This window comes from Atta colombica, unplaced genomic scaffold, assembly GCF_001594045.1.
Source record: "Atta colombica isolate Treedump-2 unplaced genomic scaffold, Acol1.0 scaffold374, whole genome shotgun sequence".
Classification (NCBI taxonomy): Eukaryota; Metazoa; Arthropoda; class Insecta; order Hymenoptera; family Formicidae; genus Atta; species Atta colombica.
The window spans coordinates 47,952-64,828 of record NW_017259485.1 but is presented as its reverse complement, the minus strand read 5'-3'; the positions used below and the strand labels follow the sequence as shown (position 1 = coordinate 64,828).

At 34.6% G+C, this 16,877-nt stretch overlaps 4 protein-coding genes across 7 annotated transcripts in view; 2 read left to right on the top strand and 2 right to left on the bottom strand.

The window, feature by feature from the left end:
- LOC108690823 (dipeptidase 1-like) overlaps positions 1 to 674 on the bottom strand; it is a 6,149-nt gene extending 5,475 nt beyond the window's left edge. The window contains exon 1 of the mRNA XM_018198326.1: positions 487 to 674. Within this exon, the coding sequence (XP_018053815.1) occupies positions 487 to 573 (87 nt within the window). The 5' untranslated portion in view covers positions 574 to 674. The remainder of the gene's footprint in view (positions 1 to 486) is intronic.
- Positions 675 to 2,363: 1,689 nt separating this feature from the next.
- On the top strand, positions 2,364 to 5,800 carry LOC108690834 (uncharacterized protein DDB_G0283697-like). Its single transcript, XM_018198346.1, has 5 exons — positions 2,364 to 2,673; positions 4,662 to 4,916; positions 4,997 to 5,191; positions 5,363 to 5,490; positions 5,589 to 5,800. Exons 1-5 carry the CDS (start codon positions 2,560 to 2,562, stop codon positions 5,605 to 5,607), a joined length of 711 nt encoding a protein of 236 aa, XP_018053835.1. The 5' UTR covers positions 2,364 to 2,559; the 3' UTR covers positions 5,608 to 5,800.
- A 3,076-nt stretch (positions 5,801 to 8,876) lies between these two features.
- LOC108690833 lies at positions 8,877 to 13,471 on the bottom strand. Of its 4 annotated transcripts, XM_018198344.1 has the most exons (7): positions 13,197 to 13,471; positions 12,938 to 12,950; positions 11,801 to 12,104; positions 11,419 to 11,717; positions 10,103 to 10,321; positions 9,140 to 10,009; positions 8,954 to 9,056 (listed from the first exon to the last, which is right to left on the bottom strand). In XM_018198344.1, the coding sequence occupies exons 2-7, from the start codon at positions 12,945 to 12,947 to the stop codon at positions 9,031 to 9,033; spliced, it is 1,728 nt and encodes a 575-aa protein (XP_018053833.1). In that variant the 5' UTR covers positions 12,948 to 12,950; positions 13,197 to 13,471; the 3' UTR covers positions 8,954 to 9,030. The 4 variants fall into 4 exon arrangements, with proteins under 4 accessions (XP_018053830.1, XP_018053832.1, XP_018053831.1 ...); XM_018198341.1 differs by having other exon boundaries at positions 8,877 to 10,009; XM_018198343.1 differs by having other exon boundaries at positions 8,877 to 10,009; positions 11,557 to 11,717.
- A 1,061-nt stretch (positions 13,472 to 14,532) lies between these two features.
- The window catches only part of LOC108690824 (F-box only protein 32), a 13,703-nt gene continuing 11,358 nt past the window's right edge, over positions 14,533 to 16,877 (top strand). Inside the window, exon 1 of the mRNA XM_018198327.1 lies at positions 14,533 to 14,870. Within this exon, the coding sequence (XP_018053816.1) occupies positions 14,749 to 14,870 (122 nt within the window). The 5' untranslated portion in view covers positions 14,533 to 14,748. The remainder of the gene's footprint in view (positions 14,871 to 16,877) is intronic.

Sequence of the window (16,877 nt, the reverse complement as noted above, 5' to 3'; positions counted from 1 at the left end):
ATATATATATAAGAAATATATAAAATATATTCATAGGAATTGTTAAGAAGCACTTCTATGTACTATATATTGTTTTCCAACTTTCTCCATTATGTCAAGAAATAAAATAAATAATAGTCCGGAGAGATGTTATAGACAAGCTCAATTCACCTTTGCTCCAGAAAAAAAGTCAAGCTAAGAACGACACGCGTAGTCTCTCTCTCTCTCTCTGTGTGTGTGTGTGTGTGTGTGTGTTTGTGTGTGTGTGTGTGTGTGTGTGTGTGTGTGTGTGTGTGTGTGTGTGTGTGTGTGTGTGTGTGTGTGTGTGTGTGCGTGCGTGGGCAGCTCGATCATTAATTATATATAGGAGGTAAATAATATATATTTCAATGGATACTCTCTGGAGTCTCTCAGACTCGTAGATAAGTTAATTAGGAGGCAGCTCTTTCCTCGACACAATTAACGAATTAATAAGGGATATTTAGCTGAGTTTGTCGTCCTACCTACCTCCGAAAGGATGTCGACTTCCTTTCTTCTGGGAGGCGGTGAATGATACACCATACCGTCCTTACCGACACCGTAAAGTTCAAACATCTTTCTCTCCGACTTTTCGTCCGTTCTTTACCCTTGTGCCAGAGTTTTTGTTGGTTCCGCCGCTATCGTAAATACAGAGGGAACGGCGTCCCGACGCGGCGTCGAGCCTCGGCGCACGCGTCAACCATCATATCGATCCGGTTTTGCGCGAGTCTGAAAAATTATTAACAATCGTCAAAGTGTTGCATCGAGAATGATGCTTGTCAACTCTCTACGCGTAACTTGGAAATTACATTTAATTAAATTTAAAAAAATATTTATACTTTTCTTAATTATTGCAGTCTCAATTACTTAATTAATATTCTCCGTTTACCAATCGCAATAATTTATTTTTCTTCAAGCAAAAAGAAAGAATTCGATTATAAAAAAATAAACGCATGCATGAATATTTATTCATTTATTATATATATAGTATCGACATTTTAAAAAATGATAAAACAATAAAAACAGTAAAAAGATCAATTAAGATAAATACATAAATAGAATATCTCAACAAAAAATAATTAATCGAATCGATGCTGATTCAACGTCGATCAATCAATCATTTCTGGGAGTCCATTATATAATATTTCCAAGGTGATATATGATAACCATATGAAATTATAATATAAATATTCTAATTAAATATTTGCTAACTTTTTTGTAATTTTCACCTCATTTCAAGAGTGCGTTCCGTTTCACGCATAAATGTATCATTTTATTATTTTTTAATATTTAATAAAGAAGATAAAATGATACATATGAGAAATGAAATGTATTCTAACAAGATATACAATCAACCACCTACATATAAAGCCGGTTTTATTAGGTTGGCAAGAAAGTAATTACGTTTTTTTAAAAGGTATCTATCAGTAAAAATCGCAATTACTTTCTTACCAACCAATATAAATATATCTTAATCTTAGAGTAAAGTTTTAAGAATCTCTTTTTTAAATTGCGATACGACAATTTTTAACGAAGTTATGAGCAATTAAAGTCAAAATAATCCTTTTATTTAATTTGCAATAACTCAATAACCAAAAATCGTAAGAATATTTTTAAAAATCGATTTTGTAGAGAAAGTATCAAGCTTTCACGATAGGTAGTCGAAAATTTTCTCAAATTTGTTTTGAGCACGTTACAAACCCACAAAGTGAGAAGAAAATTTTCCATCTTTTTTGGTAGTTTTTGGTATGTAAAAATTACGAAACTCATATAAACTTAAAAAACGTGGTAAGCTTTTAAAAGTAGAGATTTCAAACTTTAAAACTCTTTTTTTAAATTTAAATTTCATTCATTATTGATGAAGATATTGTATATACAATTTTGAATTAAAAAAACACAAATACTTTCTTACCAACCCAATACATTAGACGTAAGCCGATCGCAAGTTTGTTGCGACAGCCAATCTGAAGCTTGCATTTTAAAATCAACGTTTCATATTGACTGTCGCAACAAACTTGCGATCGGCTTGCAATTAATGTAGAAACCGGCTTAAGATTGTAATGAGAGGGACCGTGATGAGAGAGAGGCTTTAGTTTGGAGGTAGCTTTAGCCTACTGATACCTCTGAAATTATAGAATATTCGCGTAAACTTCAATCAAAAATTATACATCGAAATCGATTTGTTCTTTAATATCCTAATTAAAATGTCCATCTTCCCGCGCTCGAGCATCGGCCGCGGAATGGCGCCTGTGACGTGACTGTGAGGCGGCATAAACTGTGAAACGAGGCGACAGGCGGCTGGAAATGGTGCTGCCATCGGGAGACAGATTTCGCAGCCACGGCGCCACGCCGTCCATGCGAATTCGCGATAATAAAGGGAGCGTTCCTCCTCCCTCCTCCCTTACCGACCGCCATATTGTTTGCGATATTCCGTGTGTTCCGTGTGCACGTTCCTCCGGTTGAGGTTCCTCGTACTTTCCTCAGCACCGCGTGACGCCCGCGTAACATTCTTTTCGTGAACAGTGTCTCAGAAAATTGGCAAACATTTCGCGCAAGGACAGCATGAAGAAGATCAAGGATTACTCGGACGAGGATGATTACGAGGTGGACGATCCGGACTATCCGGAGGTCGAGGGCGCCTCCGAGGAGGAATGGACTCCGGAGGCTGGAACCGAGGTAAATTAACACGCTGCGCGTTCGCTACATTTCTTTTTCCTGTCACGCCCACGTCCGCGAAAGAGGACGACCAATTCTTTTTTTTCATTTTTTTTTTTTATCGTGTTTGCATCGTTTGCGCGATAAAGGACGCTCGTTTGAGAGGGGAAAAGAGAAAGAGAGTGAGCGAGTGTGTGTGTGTGTGTGTGTGTGTGAGAGAGAGAGAGAGAGAGAGAGAGAGAGAAGGTGAGAGCGACCGACTCCGATGCTCCGGCGGAATTTCGCCGCAACTTAGCTGCTTCAGAAACGAGGATGCTTATCGCGGAATTCGCGTCTCTTGCGATTTCCTCCCGATGAATCGGACTCGTGCCAAGAATGCACCAGGTAAAATGATACTCGTGTATTCCGAGATCGTGATGGAGCGAGGATGTCGACGGCGGACGATATTAGCTGATGTGTTCCCCTTTATATCACGGGCACGGAAGAAACTCGCTCGAGATCCTCGGCGTCGAGTCTGCTTGCGAAACCATGATGTGCGATTTCCCATACGACGACCCGGTCGCGCTGTCCAGATGTATCTTTCGAGATAGAGCCGTTCGTCTAGTACGGTCTTCTCGTCGCATTGCTTCGCGATGGCGATGGCCATCGTCGCCGGCGGCCGGCCGGTTGGTTCAATTCATTTCAGTTGGTTGATCGGTTGCTCACGCCAGTGGCGCCACGCCCGCGCCGCTCGGCAATATTTCAAATCATCAGTAATCGCTACTTCACCAGAAGAAAGTATTTATGTACTACGTACTGCGGTATTATAATAATCTGGTTTCACATAATGTTGGTAATTTAAATCTCGATTCATTTATTCTTCATTCTTTTCCTAATTCTAAGAATTAGAAGATTAGAAAAAGATAAACAATAAGTTAAACCGTGGTAAACAGTAAGTTAAAGTTAATTTTTACATCGGTAGAACCGGACCTATCGTACTATTCGTTTCTATAAATATGTAGATTGACTTTAATCTTCGTGACTTTTTATCTTTTTCTATAGTTCTTAAAATTAGAAAAGAATAAAGAGTAAATTAAACCGAGATTGAAATTAACCATTTACATTGGTAGATATTCAACTGCTTATCTCTTTGATAGAATCTCGGTTCCTCTTTAATCTTCGGATCCTTTTCTAATTTTCGGAATTAGAAAAAAGTAGAGTTAGTGAATCTAAAATTAAAATTAGACTATATTAGTAGAAGTGGACAAGCAAGGTTTTGACTAAATCTGATTAGCTTAATGTGATTGTTTCAACTGCCAGAATTGTTTAAAGCGAAATTTTTCTCATTTTTAAGGATCCCGCATAAATTATATTAAGGGAAAGTAATTTCAGTCGAATTGGCTGAATTTTTTATGTATTGTAGTTCTCGTCATTCCGAACAAATGTGCACATTGAGACATATGTTCAAAATGACAAGAACTGCAGTACATCAAGAATTCAACCAAAACAATTCAACTGAAACTATTTTGCACATGATTTGTGCGAGGTTCTTTCTAAATATAATTGCCTATCTAATCTTTTTCCATGTTAAACATGTTAAAGTTTAATAGTTCTACTTAAATAGTAAAAATATTATTTGATCGGTACTCAATCAAAATCTAATTCTAATGCTTACTCTCCCCCCCTCCCTGTAGATTGATTTTAATTTTTGCTCAACTTACTCTTTATCTTTTCCTAGTTCTAAGACTTAATTTCGAGATTAAAGTTAATCTACATTAGGCATCAGAAAACCATACCAAACATTTTTCAAGATATCTTCTTGTTAATTGTTAGACATAGTTTAGTTTGTTACATTAATGAACTAAGGGATGTTCACATAGTGTCCTATATTTCTAACTTAAATTGTATATTTTTCTATCATTCGTTTTAAGCTTTCATAGAAGCATGATTATTGTGAATACGATTAAAAGTACATAACAGAGAAAGAAAAATATTTAATTTTGATATATTATTTGTGATTTTTTTAATAGGCTGGCACTAAAATAAGGCCACAGAGAGGAGCAGGAAAAAAGCGACAGCACTCTGAAGAGGAAGACGAAGAAGAAGAAGAGGAGTTCGAAGAGGATGAAGAGGAAGAGGAAGAGGAATCTGATTCTGATACAGGAAAGAAGTCAAAGAGGAAAAGGCGCTCTAAGAAAGACGATGATGAAAAGGAGGATGAGGAAGATGACGATTCTGATGACAACAGTTTCAACGAATCTGGAGAGACTCCAAAAGAATACACAGTAAGTCATTGAGCAACGATCTAGTTGAGTATAATAAACTTTAAAAAAATGTCTGTCTATATCATTAATGTTTCTTGCAGTCTGGTTCATTCGTTCTTTTAAAAACTGACGTTGAATCTAATAAGAATAAGGAAAATAACTTATCCAGTAAGGGTAAATCCGATGTGGAATCAAGCACTTATCCAACCTTGTGGAGGATAGATGGAAAAGCATTGCTCCAAAAGTTTCTACCTTTTAAAGAAGATGGGAAAGTACTGTATAGAAGCACGACGACAGTAAGTGCTTTTTTTTTTCAGAATAAAGAATAATGTATTCTAACATACACTAAATTGACCTAAATTCAGTTGCATTAATCGAGATTAGATATAAAAAGAAACTTGTAGTATATAAATTTCACTTAAATTATATTTATAAATATAATTTACAGAAATTACATTTCATTTCAGTATTCTGGTTGGCAACAGAGTAACAAAGACCAATACATAGCGGTCCACGTGTCCTTTAAAGTGCAAAGTAGACAAGAGACAATTGTTGAACTCCATTTTGATCCATCGCAACCACAAGAAGTTGTAAAGTACGTAAATTATATTGTTGCTCGCATTGCAATCATCTACATTGTTGCAGTATGTATAACGTGATTATTGTTTACAAATTTGTTTTTATTAATTTCAGGGATGATAAAGAAGATTAAATTAGATTGAGTTTGCTCTTATTTGTTTATATACATCTTAAGGAAAAATATGTTGTAAGGAAAGAAAGGACGGAAACATCCACATCTACATGTACACTATTCACGAAACATATATTTACACATACACATGGATGATGTTTGACATGGTACTGTAGCAGGTTCATATTTAAAATATAAGATTGGATGGACCATGGCTCTTGGAGTTTATTACTGGGGGTAGTTTAGCTATAATTGATATCCCTGACAGAATATACATGTGAGCTTATCAAGAAATCTACTCGCTACATGCATCGTATTTATGAAGTTTAGTAACGCAGAACCACTCGATAATTTACGAATGTTTTATCTCCGATAGAAATTCAATGTTATCTAACATAAAGGATGTATGTTGATGTTCGATTTTGTTTATAATGTCACCGTTAGTCTGTTTGTGATTTAAACTCTACAAACGCTGCATTGGCTTTGTTATTTATGCAGCTATTTCAAGCGCGCCCGTAGTGAGAAATAAATGGAACTATTAATCTGTCTAGTCTGATATAGTAAAAAGAAAGATAATTTTATATTTGAATAAATACAAAAAAAAAACAGCGTAAATTGAATACGTAAATTATTTGATTATAAATGATTAATATATATCTTTTTTCGATTAGATCTACAACTAGAAAAAATGCTAGTTAATATCAAAATTACATAAATAAGGAATTCTACATATATTTATATGTAGTTTCCATTACTACGGACGACGCTAAATCAGTTCTTGTGTGTCGCTTATCATAAGACAAAAACTAGCAGATCCTTCCAGTAATTGACTGCACTCATAACTTGTAAAGGGGATCAGTTGTATGTACAAAGTTAACTTATATTATTGATGATATTGACATATTTTGTCTGTTATTAAATAGTTTGATCTCGTCTATGTCTGGTATATCTATGAAATTGTGTTATTTTACACATCAATTTATAAGATATAGTTTCGCGATTATTTATGATAAGTAAAAACACATTTGAAAAAAAAAAGATACTTGGATAGTTTATAGTGAACAATTAATTTCTACGAACGTTATAAACGGTACACTTAGCAGTGTGTTTAATTGATAAATTCATTAGGTGCAAATTATGGCTAATACATATAAAAAAAAAAAAATGAAACTCAATTGCGGTATATATTTATTATTGAGTTTTCCCACAATTGTACATTGTACCTTAATAAATATAATTACTTTCTGTATACTTTATTTAAATAATGCGTGTCTTAGCAAGATTTCATCGTTTGATATTGTATAAGAAGTCAGAAAATTTGTTACAGAAACTGATTTGTTAAATAATGGACGATGAAAATTCTATTACATAAATGTTAATATTCTAAATTTTTTTATTTATATTGTATGATATTTTTTTTCACAATCTTATATTTCTGTACTAACTATGGTTTTATTTGTATATCATGATAAAATAAAAGACATTTTTCTTTATTAAGTGATGTTATAACTTAGGGAAAATTAAATCCGCATTTAGTAATATTAAATAAAATTCAATTCTTTCAATTGTTGATGTTAGCATTTTAAGCATTAAGTAAAAAGAATGAACAGACTTATACATACATTTCATAACAATACATATATATTAATTTAATGTATATTTAACATCTTTTTTCCTTCCCCAAATATTGTAAGTAATAGTGTTCTTTTATTAATATCAAATAATTTGCATTTAATTGATCTCAATAGAACGAGTATATGTCATTTGATTTGATTTTAAATCTCAGATCATTTCTTCATTATATTTAGTTTATTAAATCGCAAATTTCTTTAAATATATTATAGCTACTGATCCCGTTAGATTAAAGTTAAAATGAATGTATATTATTTATATCTATAATGTGATATGTGGAAATATACTATTATTCAAGAAGTACTCCAATATGGCAGCATAAATTAATTTTCAATAATTGATACCCAAAACCAGTTGAGTTGTTTTCTGAGAAATTCCTTGAGAACACATTATTTTGAATATAAAAAAATGACAAAAGATGAAGAATTAACAGTTGAACATCTTACCACACCGTACCGACAGTATTATAATTGTAGAAGACTAGATCTCTTTTTATCTGCATAAAATATGGAATGACCAGCATTTCAATATTACAATATATAATTATTAAAAAGAGTGAAAGTATCAAACTTTCATTACTGTTCTGGCTGTTCTCAACTTGCAATTAATCTTCCTGTTGTGCATTATATTATACACATTATACATACAAAAATGCTCAATTATATAGAAAAATTCTATTAAACGTGAACAAGGTATAGCTATGATTGTTACTTATTTTTCAATTATAAACTAGAGATATTCAATCAATAAATTTAGTTATAAGATAACAAAGATAATTCAAACTTAACAATTCGAAGATATGGTAGCGAAATGTACACGAATTACATAACAATGTAACATAACAATGTGATTAGAATATAAGATAGAGTTAAAAAGAGAAAAGTCGAAATAACGCAAGATCAAATTAATCGTTTCGAGTATGTGAAATTTAAAATATAATTCATAAAAGTATAAATTTTGTGCAGTCAAATTTCAAATAAAGCGATTATTTATATTTGAATTTATTAATAAATATTATTTAGTTCATCTTTATCCGTTTGATTACTTGGCTTAGCTATGCAAATTTTAAATGATATTTGATAAATGAAACTCATATGTTCTCACGTTCAAGTGATCTTGTATATCGATTATAAAAAGGTATCTCTTCTCTCAATCTCAAAATATCATCCATATATTTAAATTGATATTTTATTTCACACAATGAAAGTTTATATTTATCTTAATAATTCACCTGTGTCAGTATTAACGAAGTATTCTGATAAAAATGCACTTTTTTTTTTGATCGTGTGCCAATACCTAATCTTAAATAAAATCAAAATGTAATAAGATTTTGATGTTTATAACTTTCGTTGAATGTAAAAAAATGCAAGAAGTATAAACAGAAATATAAAAAGATTTATATTAATATTTTTATATTAATATTAAGCATGCAAAAATAATCGAGTGTACACTTATCGGCTTTAGTTTTAGATAAAAAGAAATACTAAAAGACTGTTCTTAGATACGTACATTTCAGAAATAGCATTAAAAAATGTATACTTCGAAAATATTTGATTTCTGAAATAGAAGAATAGATTAGTTTAAAGTGTTAAATAGAAAGTCAAAAATTCTCTACAAAATATTAATTTTCTCTAATGTATCATATTCACCCTCCCGCCCTCTTCCATATCACAAAATGATAATATTACTTTTACCAAAATTGGCAATTGCTCTTAAAATCCTGGTTCCATCCTGACTGATAACACACTGCTTAGCATATCACGAATCTGTGCAACCTCTCTCCTACTTCTCGCTAGCATATCCTCTAATCTCTTATTCTCTTGCATAATCTTCTCCATCTTTTTCCGATATTTCCGTTTGTTAGCGTAACAACAACAATTCGGACAGTTTTTACCATGCTTACAATCTTTACATACTTTACCTTTGTAACAACAGACTTGATTATCTTCCGTACAAGAATGATCACTAGACGCCGAATCTTCCAGTGCGGTTTGAAAGCATTCTAATCTGTTGATAGATTCACTAACATTTGGCGAAGGTATGTAATTAGATTTACTAAACGAAAATTCCGTCTCCGTTTTTAATTCCAGATCGTTTTTATCTTCGGCTGGCTCGAATTTTGGTATATTTAATTGTGCACTATCAGTTACGCCACTCGATACTTCATTATCTACATTAGGTTCTATTATTACTATACTTGGTATGCTAGACCTAATAGGACTTAGATCGCAACAATACATTGCGGTTGTATCACATACTCTAGACTGTCTTTTGAGACTTTTCCTCTTTTGCATTAACGTATGCTCTTTACTTTGACGTTCAGCAATACGCATTGCACTATCACTAAATCGCCTTTCATAAAATAATTTATTCTTTAGGAGTTTAGTGTCACACGAACCATCGCTAGCCCTTCGAGTATCAGAAAATTCGTGTCTTCTAAAAATTGTATTTGTTGTATTATGTTCTTGGTTCCTATCATCTATATTTGTGCCACTTTGAGCAATATTTAAGCTATTCAAGATCTCCCGATCATCTTTTGATAATTGGTCGATTTCAGAAAATTCGACAGTATCATCAAACGACAATTGCTTCGCTAGCCTTTTGTCATACTTTGAAAGATATCGGGGTTGGAATGTCATACTTCCTTCTGGAGATGATTGTTTTAATTCTATAGATTCATTGACATCCAGTGAGTTATTATGATCATTTACTGAATCGCACGTAAGTTTTGTACCATTGGTAGATATTTCAATTAAATTTCCGTCGCATCCGAAAGTAAATGATTTTTGTCCTACAAGAGAGAAAAAATCAATTTTATCAATTTTACATAGTAACATAAATTAAATGTCAATATTAAAATTTATTTGCATCATTTCTCGTTTACCTATGATCATACGCTTATTGTGCATATCAGGGCTTTTGGAACGTGGCTGTTCCAAGAACTGCCTATTATCAGGAGACAGCACAGAGAATTTGCCATTTTGATGTAATGAACTGTACTGGTCATAATTATATAAACTCGTATCCACTTCATGGCTGTCATGTTCTCGCAAGCGTTCCATAATTTTTTGCACAATTTCCGATGGGGCTACATATGGCGATCCTTTGAAAATACAGAAAAAAAAACAAGATGTATCGTATGTATATTCATTAATGATAAATAACACTAATTGCCGCAGAACAAGATGCGATGCATGGAATGCGTACATCAAATGAAAATAGAATAATACATATGTATTCTAAGAACAACATATAACACGTGCACAAATTCTATCTATTAGTGATATATTTCATACAACTGTATATTTTTTTTAAAACGGCTAGATTATTGCACACGATTTATATTTAAAATTAAATATTACTTTAAGATACCCCAGTGATAACATTAGGAAACACATTTCGATTCTATTACTACTAGTTTGCGGTTTGAATTTGTGTTCTTAATGCATTAGTACACGTCATTGTATTATTCTTGCATACTATTGTTCATGCAAAATTAATTTAAAACTTAAATCACATGTATAATTCATTGCATATCTACAATCCGGTAAAATCCATTTTTGTTCTATTTTATATAAGATTATTATCGAGCATTTGGAAATTTTAAAAGCAAGTTTTCTAATAAATACAAAAGAAATAATAAACTATTACATAAAAATAGTATAAACATCGTATATCAACTGACGCATAAATAAGCAAAAAACAAGAAGCTATAATATAAATGCTTACTAAAATAAAAATAAAAAAATATAAATAAAAAAAAAAACAGCTATGCAGTTCTAGATAAGTCGATTAAATAATCTTTTAAAAAAAAGATTAAAACAATCTTGTCCACTGATTCTCACGCGAGACTTACAAAATTACTTGATCCAGAGTTTCTGCGCTGTCGGACACATGTAGGAACGTATAATGCACTATTGCTTCCTACAAAATTATTATTCTATATGGCAAAATGTTTGTGGATACATTTTGTACCCAGAAATATAATTGGATAATCAACATTATAAAAATATTGTTCTTAATTCATTTGGTGACAATAGTATTAAAGATACAAATCGTAGATATAGTAACTATAAAATTCTTATTGTTTTTCACAGAATAGAATGATGAATTTCAGAGTTCACTAATTCCAAAAGAAATTGATTCTTCTTGAACATAGTGTAATCGTTACAATTATTGCTACTGAAAAATTCATTTTACCCATTAGGCCTCTATATCCTAAAGATATTGAATCAAAAGATTCGGTGGTTTCCTGTTGCTGCTTAAGAAACTCGTCTACGGCGATGCCTCTTAACGATGATGGCTGTAGGAATCTTCTAGGAATACGAGAAATTGTACCGGTTTCCTGCTGACTGGCTGTGGAGCCGCCGAAGCCAAGATCGAACAGAATCGCTGCCGGATCTGCCTTTCGCAATTCTAATAAACTCTCGACACTACTGCAGTGACTGCTATCCGACTGAAAACTCGCATCTCGCGCCAGTCTCTGATGAGGAAGTGAACTAAAAAATTCAAACAGATATTCGTGATTCAATGTCGATTGTTGTAACCAATTCCTTGATCATAAATAATACTTCCTTAATACCTTGGTAACACCGGTGTATTCATTGCTGCAGAATTAGGAACATTAATAGGCGCTGATACAGTCATGCTTGGAGACTGTAAATCCTTAGAAAATGGAATGTCCTTAGGCTCGGTTGGTGTTAATGGTTTATGCTTATGGCTCGGACTACGTTCTCGACACTCGCTCGCAATGACAACTTTGTCCGACTTTGTGGTCGATGGTATGGAGTCAATCCATTGTTGAACCGGTCCGCCGGCACGCCTCATTTCCCAAATTCCACGCAACCAATCTGTCACTTTTAGAATAGTTTCCTTGCCTACATTCTCTAAAGCGTATGGAATGGTCATAAAATCGTTCGGTCAATCATTAATAAAATTATACATATGATAATAAAATAATAATCAATAAATAATGATTGAACAGAGAAATGGTGTCAATGTGATTATAAATGTTAGACTATGACATTCTTAAGCAATGGTAAGTTTATTTATAACATAGAAAGATCAAAATGCAATAAATGATAAGAGTGTGCAAAGTAATGTTAAAATATAAATACCATTATATCATGAGATATAAATACAGGATATTATCTTTCTACTGTGAGTTTTTACGATACAAATTTTGATTGAAAAATATGATAAAAAAAAATAAAGTTGATATAATTCACATAATAGTGTTTCTATTGGGTTGTCCGGAAAGTTCGTGCCGCAAAAAATTTAAATTTAATTATATATTTACTTATATATAAAGATAAAATCCCTTCTTTCATAATTTATTTTATTACAAAAATATTCCACGTTATCTTTGAGACCAAAATACCAACATGACAATTAAAATGCACAAACGAGTTCAATATAACATATGTGCTTAAAAATTTTATCTTATATTCACTATTTTTCCTGATATTTCGCTACGAAATTGCAAAGTATGAGAGTCGTATAGAATCTAAAAGATATTTTAAGATGGACTGCGTCTAGCACAATTTTAATGTAAACATTAAAATGATAATGTCGATAAGAAAAGCGTGTTTCTGCATATTCACATAGTTCGGGAGTGACGTCAAATGTGCGAGAAGCTTTGTTACCACTCGAGATTTATCCTATCCATCGCATAATTTCATTAAAAATGAAATGTAATGTGATCCAATCGAATAAATACCTGGGTCCATATCCTGTCGGGCAGCACAAGGACAGAATATTATGAGAAATAGAAGGGGAGAGAGAGAGAGAGAGAGAGAGAGAGAGAGAGAGAGAGAGAGAGAGAGTTGCGTGGAGCACGTGCCAAGAAATACGCAACGTAATAAACAAGCCCGATTGCATTTATATGCGATTTCGAAACCACGAGAGAGACGGAAAACCCGCGCAATCGGACGGGACGGCGCGGCGTGGCGTATACATGTATATATACGAATATGTACCTTCAATCAGGCTGATGAGCCACACCACACGGCATTAACGACGATATCCCTGTGTACAATCAGAACAACTCGAGGTACATGTTGCGCGCCCGACGAACAATTTGCTTGCGGCGCGGAGCGATTAAGATTGCTCGATCAGTTGATCCGCGGCGAGTGCGCGTCCACTTGTCAGTCGTCAGCGTCCGTGACACTCCGCACTGCTCCGCACTACTCCGCACGCCCGCCACGTCATGTATACAATGTATGCCTGGAGTGGCGGATAGTTCAGGAACAGATTCTCGAGGCCTTCTAGTCGACAAAGTTTCCATGGCAGCCTTGGCAGAGGGAGGAAATCTCAAACGAGTTCGAAATCGTATTCTGTTGAACAGAAAAATAAAGCTAGCTTATTGTTAATTCGTCGAAGAAAAAAGAGAAACTTGAACATAAATTTAATAATACACTAGGTCAATATACGAATTTCTTATAAGTCAAATTGGTTACTCAATAATTTTTTTCATAAAGTAAAAAGTAAAGACAGAGGTATAAATTAATTCTCTGTTAAAATTAACAAGTTCATAAAAAGTGGAGTTAATTTGAGAAAGAGATTCATATATTGAGTGCATACAATATAATTAATTATAATTATAGAAACGAAGAACATCTGGGTTTCAACTTTTATGCATTCGACAAATTTCTCTCTCTCTCTCTCTCTCTCTTTCTTTCTGCTCCAAATGTCCTTTAATAATTTGTGAGATAATCACATTGCCGGCCGCTCCATATGGCTCCATCCATGATTTATTCAACGCTCTGCTATATACGAGTATATACGAGAACAGAAAGTGCTGCCAGCTGCCATTCGAGATTCGAGATCTGTATTTCGTCAACAATTTTCAGCTGTTGATAACAGGTGATGAATGCAGAATGTTGAATCACACGCACACTAATGTACTATTTCTCATCCTTTGTACGTTCTACAAAATAGACTAGGCATCAATCGCGTTTGTATAACTGAAATAAAAATTTATCGAGTTGAACATCGTGTCTTTTATTCTTGAATCTGATGGTTCTCGCTAAATGTGGATATATACAAGGAACAGAATTTGGAAGAGAGAATTTGAATTTCCTCTTTTCCAAATCTTTCTTCGACTTCTGAACAAATAGAAAATCAGTTTAACAGGCGGAATATCCACATTGCGGTGCATTCCAGCCGGAAGCGAGACTGACAAATAGCTACGAATGGCGCAGTCAAGCACGCGGACGCGCCGCGCCGCGCCGTGCTGGCCTCACAGCTGATGCGCGGTGACGTCACTACAACAAAGCCATGCGCGCTCGCCACTCGGTACTCGGCTCGGCGGCGAAGCGCAAGCGAGTCGCAGGCAGCGGACTGAGCGGCCGCGGGAGTCGGGACGCTGGACGCTGGACGCACACACCACACATTCGGCGTCCGCGGACACGGCGAGGTGCGCCCTGCGCCGTCTCGGCGTTAACGAGCTGCGAGTGTCGCTCCAGTCCGTCGTCATTATCGTCGTCGTCGTCGTCGTCGTCGTCATCGTCGTCACCTGTCAAGCCCAGGATGCCGTTCATATCCAAGGACTGGCGCAGTCCAGGCGAGGAATGGGTCAAGACGGTCGAGGGATGGGAGAAAAAGAAGATCCTCGAATGCGCCAACAACAAAACCCTCTCACTTCTCCTACGGTACGTCATTTCATTATTGTCTCTGCTCCATCGAACGCTCTCGCTCTCTCTTTCTCTCTTTTTCTCTACCTCTCACGCTCTTCCCCGTCCCCTTCGTTCTTTGTCCGTTTCGCGACTCCGCGCGACGCACAGCTGTTACTTACGTTTACATCGATCCGACTGACAACTCCGTTTGTTTACATGCGAGCGCGAGCATTATCGCGCGCGGGCTACTTAGCTACTCTCCAATTTCATTTGTTTCGCGAAAACCAAGTGCCAAGTGCACCCGAGTGCATAGTCTTATCTTCTTTTGTTTTATGTCTAACGAACAATGAAAATGGAATGAAAGATATTATTACTTAGGGCACTCTGGTGAAATTCCCGAACGCAGCCTAAGACTATTCTTTGCAGTTCAACTAATGTATGTAACACACACACACACTCTCTCTCTCTCTCTCTCTCTCTCTCTCTCTCTCTCTCTCTCTCTCTCATTGAATTTAAAACGAAATAGATATACTTATAATATTAATAGATATTTGAAGTTTGAGGAAAATAGTTTAGTGCAGCGACAAAGAACCAGTTATCGTTATTTACAATCTCTAGTATCGAGAATCGAATTTTTCGTTGTGTGGTTGTTACACGTTTGCATTTTTTCTTTTTCGTTTGGCAGCGCATCATGGTTTTCATGATGAAACCTGTAACAATAGTATTACGTCTAAATCAAACAAGATAAGAAACAAGTTAATGTTACTTGATTATTACCCGAGTTTAACGTTAATAATGTTCATCGTGCTACAATTTACGATGATCTGCGGACAGACGAACAGGCAGTGCGTTCGTCCTTGCGCGAGTCGATTGCTGATCCTGCGGTCGCGGGTGATACCATGTTATCCATGTCGCTCACGCGAGTCGTGATACAAATGATTTTTAAGTTTGCGTGCAGAGTAGCGCATAACATTATTCAAATTGATCTGTAATACGCAATACATGTAATATGTAACGCACGTTACTATGTTTATTTCTCTTGGCTCTTTTATTTCTCGTTTCAGAAGTAGCCATCAAAGATACATGGTTACTTCTAAAATACGAATCGAGATTCTTTTATTCACTTTGTATCAATTCTTCTTCGAGCCGAAAGCCGAAATATCAAACAACAATATTATATAATAGAATAATTCTGAAATAAATATATCTGAATATAAAATCGCTGCTCTTTGAGAATAGCAATTGCAGGAAAACGTGAAGTAGAGATAGGACAGACCTATTGTATCGTCCAATCTCCACTTTTCATTATCATTATCTCATCGTTCTTTGTTGACATTATTGAGGCTCAAATTGATCGCCGATGTTTCGCGCTGTGGATGATGCCATTTCTCGTCGTATTTTTCGTTGACACAAAAGTAGCTTTATCTGTTATGTTACAAATGTATTTCTAAAATAAAAAACTGAGATTTGTAATATTCCAACTTATCGGCTTAAACTGATTTCAGTTATGTTTTACCCTCGAATTAAAATTCTACTTAATTCGAAGGCAAAATCCAACTAATCTCCCGTTAGCAACATTAATTATGCATCTGACATTTTCTCAATTTGTAATAATATGAAAATAAATCTGAAAACTTGTTTCTCTCTTTAATACCACTGATCGGATATAAAAAAATGATTTTGCAGTCACTTCGACGCTGTATCACGCGCAAAAATCAAATAACAAGGTTCGCTCGTATCGAAACCGATTCACGTGCGTCTAGATTTTTATCTACGCGATCAACCTGAACGTTTTGCACTGGGATATTAATCGAAAATCATGAGAATAGTATCGGGCCGTTGTGTGTAAAAGTGAATCTATTATTTCCTTTTATACACGCGACAACGTTACATCTCGTGAAAGAGTTTACATCCATGAGTTAATTTCCTAAGAATTAATGAATGTTAGTAAGAGTATTAGCCTTATTAAGTCTGTATTGTCTTTCTTCTGAGAAAGATACGTTAATTCCACTTGAGAGTATTCGACAATAATAGCCGATATCT